This window comes from Erpetoichthys calabaricus, chromosome 13 (genome assembly GCF_900747795.2).
Source record: "Erpetoichthys calabaricus chromosome 13, fErpCal1.3, whole genome shotgun sequence".
NCBI lineage: Eukaryota > Metazoa > Chordata > Cladistia > Polypteriformes > Polypteridae > Erpetoichthys > Erpetoichthys calabaricus.
This window is the reverse complement of record NC_041406.2, coordinates 119500833-119509168: the sequence shown is the minus strand read 5'-3', so window position 1 is coordinate 119509168 and position 8336 is coordinate 119500833. Positions and strand designations below refer to the sequence as shown.

Sequence of the window (8336 nt, the reverse complement as noted above, 5' to 3'; positions counted from 1 at the left end):
CTCTTCCACCCCTCAAAGCGGTCTCCTTTTCAGGACTGATGTGATCTCAAGTTCTTATCTACACATATGATGATTATCTTGAACTGTACATGGTGATCATGTTTTGCCTACTAAATAATGTGTCTCCAGATATTTTTGAGAGTTTCTTTAAAACTGAAGAAACATGACCTTATGCTTCACACTTTATGTTGTAAGTTTAGTTATTTTCTTTGCACAGTCATTCCTACTAGTTTGTCAGAGTTTGACTTGTGTATCTTTGCTCCTATTCAAATGTGATTCTGGTATTTACACTGCTTACTGCAAAGGGGGAAAGGGAGTGGTGGATAGGAGGCTGACTGAATGGCCTTTTTTTTTAATCAAAATGTTTTTTGTGTATGAATTATACTTTCTCCAGTGATGTTCTAGTGATGCATGTTACAGTGTAAATTTTTTTTTTTCTAGTTATGAAATTATGTAGACTGACTACTAAAAGTGAGAACAAAAAAGTACCAGGTTCTCTGTAATGTTTGATAAAGTATATTTTTATGTAATCTGAAATTCATAATCCTTTTCATAACTTGCAAAAGTTTTAAAATTGTGAGGAAAACACAATTTTTAGTCTGGTTCTTTTTTTTTTCTATATTTTGTTGGCTGCTGATGTCACTATTACAACAAAGGTCATCACAAATATAATTTAAGCTCAGGTTACTAAAGTAATAAGGTCAGTCATAATATTCACTACATTACTACAAATTTTAATTGCACTAGTCATTTAGCCCGTTACAATAACGGGCGCTAGAACAGTAGTGCATAAACATTAGTAGGAACAGTCTATATTAAATGACAAGGGACTTTGACCTCATTCTTTTTGTTGGTCGTATTTTTCTTTCTTTCAGCCTTTCATTTGTTGATGTTTACTTGCTGAGCTGACCGTTCTTCGTGGGCTGCCATCGTATATTGTGTGTCTTTAATTTTCTGTGACAGTAATACTGTCTTGTACGTCCGTAATATACCTTTAATTTTCTCTGGCAGTAATACAGGCGTGCGCGTCGGTAATATGCCTTTAATTTTCTCTGACAGTAATACTGGCTTGTATGTGGCTGTAATATGCGTCACTGTATTGTGTACCTTTCATTTCCTCTCGCAGTAATACTGGTTTGTATTTCCGTAAAACGCCTGTAACTTTCTCTGACAGTAATATCGCGCATCGCACCGTGCCCCGCGCATGCGCACTTCACCAGAAGACACACACACATGGAAACCTGGACTCACAGGGATTTTATTAAAGAGGATTAGGAGAGTGATAGAGTGTGTTGGGGGTGAGGTTTTGAACAGCAACAAATCAAGAATTTCTACACACTTGTATCTGAATCAAACTGTGCAGCTCTTATCCCAATTTAAGTTAGTAAGTACCAGCGGCATACGAGTTTTTCTCGGGTTCTGACTGAATTTTTCTATCCACAATGTTGCTAATGTCCATACATGTTTTTCATTGCTGGTCAGTTTAACTTTACAAATGCTTTCTGATGATTGCATCTATCTTCTTACACTGTACATATCTGGAAACATGATTCCTGTTGTAACAGCCACCAGCAGCCTATGAAGCAGTGAAAAATCCAAGTGAAAACCATGCTTTCCTCTTGATCCCAGGATATTTTTCTGGGTAAGAAAATGATGATGAAATTCATTTGAATGATTCCTTAAATATGTTAAGTGTTAGATGCCTTCCAGATAATTCACAAGATACACAACAAAATGACAAACACGTGTTAAATTAGGTACTCAACTCTTTAATGAGAAAGCAAAATGGTGGAAACCTCCCACTGAGGTTCTGGAGGTGTCAAATGCAAGGGCGAGTGTAACAGGTATAATTGCACTTAGGCACTGGTGTACTAGAAGTCTAAAAGTAACTGAGGTCACATCTATTTTTACTTATGAGAAATCCCAACTCCCCTAAAATAATGTAACCTAACATTCAAACTCGTGCCCATTTTTTTTTTTTCAGTACTCCCTTAAAACAGATAATTGTAATGACAACTCAGAATCATATTTAAAGTATCTTGAGAGACCCCACTCCCAACTGTTTTTAAATGGGATCGCAAGAGACTGTACATCTGAAATGTAAAAGTGAGAACAGCAGGGCTCATCCCCACCTTCCAAAACAGTCTGTGAGTGTCATCATGGGAAAGGATAAGAGTTGGGGATATAGAAGTGCTTATAGATGTGTCATTTGTTTATTTCATACCAAGGTTGTCCTAGTCCATGGTGGCATAGTTCATTACAAATTTTATGTTAACCAGAGTTTAATAACTAACTTCTATTGAAATGTAGTTTTCCCATTTCATATATGTATTAATTTGGCACTGCCTAAAGCTTGCAGTCCAGGCCAGATATATATTTTTTGCTTTGAAGTGTACTGTATCAGACTTCCGCTTACTAATGGTTCTTTGTGAATGAGAAATGGCCTTGCATCTGCTATGCAGTTCTCTATACTGAACTACTCAAACCCCAAAAGCATTCAGAGTTTAGATTAATGAGATTTACATTTCCTGGATTTCTTAACTGTACTTACTGAGATTCCGGTTTGCAGGGGACTGCAGGATATCCCAGCAGCATCAGTCTGAAGGAATAAACCAACCCTGTGCAAAGTGATGGTTCGTCACAGGGCCTGCTCACACACATACCTACAACTTACATTTACACATGGGAATATGTGAGGAAAAAACCTAACCCAGACATATTAATGGCTGCAGGTTAAAGGCCATTTTGCTAAATGCTAAATGACTGAGATAGCAGACATGAAGACTGCTACTATGTTTTTTGTGATTATGTGTGCTTTGTCTAATTTCTTTTTAAAACTTTAACATCATCACAATACTTGTAGTTAACCCCTCACTTCAGTTTGTTTTTTTGTATGAAAATCCAAAAGGAGTACCTGCAAGAGTGTTGTTTTCTGGCACCGAGTCTGAGCATGTTTGATTAAAAGAATAAGTATTGCAACACCTTCTGTCTGATTTATCGATGTGATTTCTTTCTACATTTGTTACCCACAGTGACATGTAAGCAGTATGCCTGCCAGTGCTGTGGAGCAAATGGAAAGTAAATTAAGAGGCCCAGTGCCTCTGGTGCTAAGTGGCACAAGTCTTGATGTTTATTGCATAGAATCATGTACAAAAAAACCTAAGAAGGTAAGCTCACACCCGTGCCACCAGGAGACTGATCACCTCACCTCAATTATATTTAATGAAGTGAGCCATGCACTTCTTTTCTCAAAGCAGATGGTGCAATCCATAATTTGTCACATTCTACCTCAGATGGACATCTCCCTCACTTGAAATGACAGAAGCACTTCATCACATATTTTTTTGGCATTTGGAGAGTTCAGGTATAAGGCACACTGGAACTTTTAGGTGGAAGTGCTGATGTCATTCTAGACAGAAACTATCCATTCACTCATCAAAGTTCGGCCTTGCTTTTTTTACGCTGTCACATCCCTCCTTCACCATGGCAGGCTCACAATGTGAAAAATAACCCCTTCACCCTCAGGGCGGTTTGATTCATAGGCAGGCTTTGTTAAAGGTCATACTTCTTCACAAAATGGTTTCAGGCAAGCAGTCCGTTTAAAAAAAAAAAATGCTGGGTGAGCTGAAAGATCCTTCCTCAGTTACTTGTGTGATGTAACCTCCAATAATCCCCCTGTGTATGTATGTAGCGACACAGACTGCTTCCCTTAGGAGAAGTAGCAGACTGGACTGCCGGTGAAATAGCCAGACTCTTCACTGAAACAACTGATGAGCAGCTTCCACACTAAAGTGAGGGTCTGGGCACATGGAAGAGAGCTAACATTCAGACTCTTGTCACACCTTGATGTGCAGTGGAATGTTGCATTCATTTGACAGTCATGTCATGAGGTTTCTGTCGTTCAGCAGTGTTAGCTAGACCAAGGCAGAAGGTACACTTGTATTTTGATGATGATTAAAAGATAACCATTTCTTTGTGCCCGTCATAGTACTGAACTATTACCTACCCTGGCTAAACTGGTCTGCTAACATCTGCCCAAAGGGCATCAAGGCCAGAGGCAGGTTTTCTATTTCTTAGCAGGTCTCCTGCGCTAATGTGCTGGCTTCACTGAAAGCATTTTGTGAGCATGTGTGACCTCAAACAAGCCTTAAAGAAAGACGAGAGTGAGATCCTCGTCTGTGTGGCAGGAGTCTGCTGTCAATTATGTTAAACATGCTGCTGTTGCATCTCCATCTGCTGGGGCCGTCGGCTCTGGTCCTTTCCATTCATTTTATAGACGGAGCTTTTCCTCTGCTTCCTTTTGTGACACCAGATGGCCAGAACTGAGGTGAGCACGAGCAGGCAGATGACACTTAGAGCAATGGCGATGATGGGGCCTTTACGTGCCTTATCACATTGCTCTGCCAAACATGGTTCTTCTGTTGCAAGTGGCCTTTCCCCAGAAAGCCCGGTTAGGTTGCCCTTGTCAGCAAACTCTTTGAACTCTGAAAGGGTGCTGGTATCCTGCATCTGTGGGCAAGATGATGTTGGATATGGGCCACCTGCTGTCGGCAGTGACTTGCCTTCTGTTTGGAGAGTTGGAATCACTGCAGCAATCCTTGGAGTTGTTGTAAGCAATGCGCTGGGTACTTGAGTGATGGTAGTATGTTCCTGCTGTACTGTGGGTGGGGAGCTTGACCTTGGCACCTCAGCCTTGGTTATTTCTATCTGGTTGAACTGATTTGTAGCTTCAGTCACTTCTTCACTATCCTCTTGAGTCACTGGGTAGCCATCCAGCCAGGTTTCATCAGTGCTGGCTGTTGTGCCATTGTGCAGTTCAGGAGGCTGGCTGACTGTTGCTTCTGCTCCTGCATGCTCAGAACTAATAAATTTCACACCAGTTTGATTGTCTTCTACAAATAATAAGCCATCCTTCTTTGTTCCTATGTCCTCCTCTGTCTCGGGTGTGGGCTGTGAAGTGATCCAAAAATGTGCTTCTGACTGAGCAGAGAGATGGGAGAGTCTGTGGGAACTCCTGGTTCTGGCATAGCCTTGCCAGTGGAGTCCTCGAGCTCTTCTTCCTCACCCACCTTCCTGGACACACCTTCTCTTCTGTCAATTGTGGACTTGTCTTCAGGGTGTGTAACTGTTATTGATTTTTCATCAGGGAACTTGTCTTCATAGTCAATATGTGCCTCAGTCTCATCTGGAAAGAAGGCAGAATGAAATCATTCAGCATGTAAATATAAGTAGATGGAGAAGTATCTGCCCAGTGGAGTGTAGTGGGGGAGCTGAGCATTGCATTAGTGAAGTGTGATGTACTGTGAACTTAAACAATATTAGCAAAGTATGGGGACAGGCTCTCAGAATATTGTCAAAGAAAAGCACTTAATATGGGGTATGGCATTAAAGTGGTTGACTGGTGTTTTCTGGAAAATGCCATGGGGCTGTGCTCCTCGCTTTACATGCTTTTGTCTGGACCTGTAGGTACTTTTACTTGAGCAATAATGGAGAGTGTGAAAAGCACAACGCCAGTACTGGTGCACAACAGGGTGTTTTCAGGACAGAGAAGCCCATTCATCAAGTTTGAAAAAAAATGTCCTTTGCCTCTCTCCTGGGCGTTTTTAGCATGATTTAACACTGGCACTCAAATCAAGTTTCAACTTTCTCAGCCTTACAGAGCCCATGAAACCGTCCAGGTTTCTGCAGCTCAATGTGCTTGTGTTCGCTTAAAAACACAGTGGTCTTTCATGAGCAGGGCCAGTGCGCCTCTGGTTTCCCTATGAAGTGTTTTCTAGCTAAACTTCCCACACATCGTTACCATATACAGTATCAGTAACCTATATGGCTGTCTCTTTATGGGCAAATGAGGTGGAGTTAGTATGAGTCTAGTGTTATTTCAGGGAGCAGACAGTGGCAAACTGCACACCACCTTTTCAGTTACTCTGGATTTCCTGCTCTCCTTGCAAGCCCTCATGTTGCTCCCAACATGATTAGCATTCAAAAGTCAGTCAGTCCATTGTGACTGTCTCTTAATAATTTTCATTCGGGCCACCTTGCATTGCTCCATTGTTGCCCTATTCTGCTGCTCACTTGACATTCTCACAGTGTCATTCATAGTGAAAGTCACTATATAAGGTAAGGAATCAATCTAATAAATCCCAAGGCTGCATTACAAATGTCAGTTTAAACTGTTAACCTGTTATGATAATTAACAAAGTAATAAACAATTATATTTCAGAAAAAGTCACAGCTTATGGGCATCACCAGCAGAATGTTAATGTGTGCCAGGTAAGTACGGATCCCCAAAGCAATCAATTTATAATATTTATGGTTCTGTGAAAAAGTATTTGCCTCCTTATTTCAGTTTCAACCCCATTTATTTTTGTGTAGCGCTCTTCAATGAATACAGGCTTAGTATACTGTAACAACTTAAAGGTAAATGGAAATTACACATTTTTCATAAATTGCATAATGTGCACATAAAAGATTATGGTAAAAGCCCAATAAAATAAAGCAATATCAACCTGAGTAACATAAAATCATCCTAAAAATGTGTTGATTATTATTGTGAAGACTAGGGGGCTTTGCCCCCTGCTTGCTTCGCTCGCCAAGGGTCTGCGCTATGCGCTAGGCAATTTGTGTCTCTGCTGCTCGCATTATGAAAAGGGGGCTTGAACGCACCCCAAGGAGACGTGGTTTCTCCTCCCAAACCTCCTCTTAGAGTGTGATACAGTGAGAAACAAATAGTTTTTTCTTTTTTTACCTCCTCTTTGCTCGATCAGCTGCTGGCTTGCTGTTGCTGCTGTGCTGCGTGATCTGCATCTCACCCGGTGCACATATGTCATATCACCTATGTCCATAAATTCAATCTCTTTTCGCTTTTACCTTTTCATCAATATCACATTGAATTTTGATTCCGTGTTTGGAATTACATCGTGACAACACAATGTATAACTGCCCGTGAGTGAATATCGTTTCTTTCGCTCTACAAGAAATGTGTCTTATAATAGCATTCACACAAATGAGAAATGATTTCTCTTGCAGGATTTCACTTTCACCAAACAACAAATCTTTTAATTCTTGCGGATACGCCTCTTCATTGGGAAGAAACACTACTTTTTTTTTCCTTGATGGCAACATGAATTATGCGATCTACAAGTCTCCGACTTAAATTTTAAATCCAAATAATATATTCGATCTCTTTTCACTGTTATTTTACCAAGCAATAATTTTCGTTTGTTTGAGCTAATGCGATCTTTACTATCCTTTTTTTGAGACTTTAGAATTTTTGTACTTCCATTATCTCTAACCTGCTCTGCATGTGTACCACGTCACCATTTTTTAATTCTTTACAACGTTCTACTTTGTCATCTACTCTTTGTCTTTTATTTCCGGCCCCGGGCGTGATTAAATCTCTTGGCACAAAGACTCGTCTTGCGGGACGTGAAAGTGTCGCTCTGAGAAAATCACGTCTCGTCTCCTTCCAACCTTCCAAGATTTTTTTTTTATTATAGAGAGGCAAACAAAAACTCTAATCTGCAACATCTCTGGAAAAAATACAATTCTGTGGAGTGCATGGTCAGTTATAATAAAAATCATAAGCCATTTTCCCACTGCAGAAACTTTTTTCAGGAACCAGGGACTATTTTTAGAAACTCAGGAACCTTTGTAGCATTCCCACAGCTGGAACTCAGACCATTTTTACTTCCTGGTAGGTACTGTAGTTCCTTGTACTTTGTTTAGCTCCTGCTCCAGAGTATGTACATTTCGTTCAACCACGAACTATCATGAGTGGGGTTTGGGTATGAATTGTGCTAATTGGTTGACCATCTTACAGATATGTTAGTAGTTTGGACTTTGGAGAGTTATCAGTGAAGATGAAGCACCACACTTCGCACTGTATTATTCTTCATAGCCGCCCACTGGTGTGCTGCACCACACATAAAATCAAAGCAATAAGTGGGGATAGGTATCCCCTGTTAATTCCCGAACGTGCCTCACCTTGCACCATGTCACTCTTCTTTGCATGTCACATATTTTGCATAAAGGTTATAGTACCTATTGTGTGGTGGGACCACAAGTGACCCTGGGCCTACATCATACAGGAACTGGTTCCTGAAAACAAATTTCCTGCAGTGGGAAAACACTTATAGACAAAGTCAGACACAGTCACAGACCTGGGGGCCTTTGCCAACTGGCTGCCCACACTTTACTGAGCTTAAACATTAACATTATACATAGTTATTGTCTGTTTTTACCTGCATTATTATCAATCTTTAATATTGTTTTTTGTATCAGTATGCTGCTGCTGGAGTATGTGAATTTCCCCTTGGGATTACTAAAGTATCTATCTA

The 8336-nt window shown here is 40.4% G+C and overlaps 1 protein-coding gene across 1 annotated transcript in view; it reads right to left on the bottom strand.

The window, feature by feature from the left end:
* Positions 1 to 1748: 1748 nt before the first annotated feature.
* Positions 1749 to 8336, bottom strand: part of susd5 (sushi domain containing 5) — a 64648-nt gene continuing 58060 nt past the window's right edge. The window contains 2 exon segments of the mRNA XM_028817531.2: positions 1749 to 4927; positions 4930 to 5185. Of these exon segments, the coding sequence (XP_028673364.2) occupies positions 4207 to 4927; positions 4930 to 5185 (977 nt within the window). The 3' untranslated portion in view covers positions 1749 to 4206.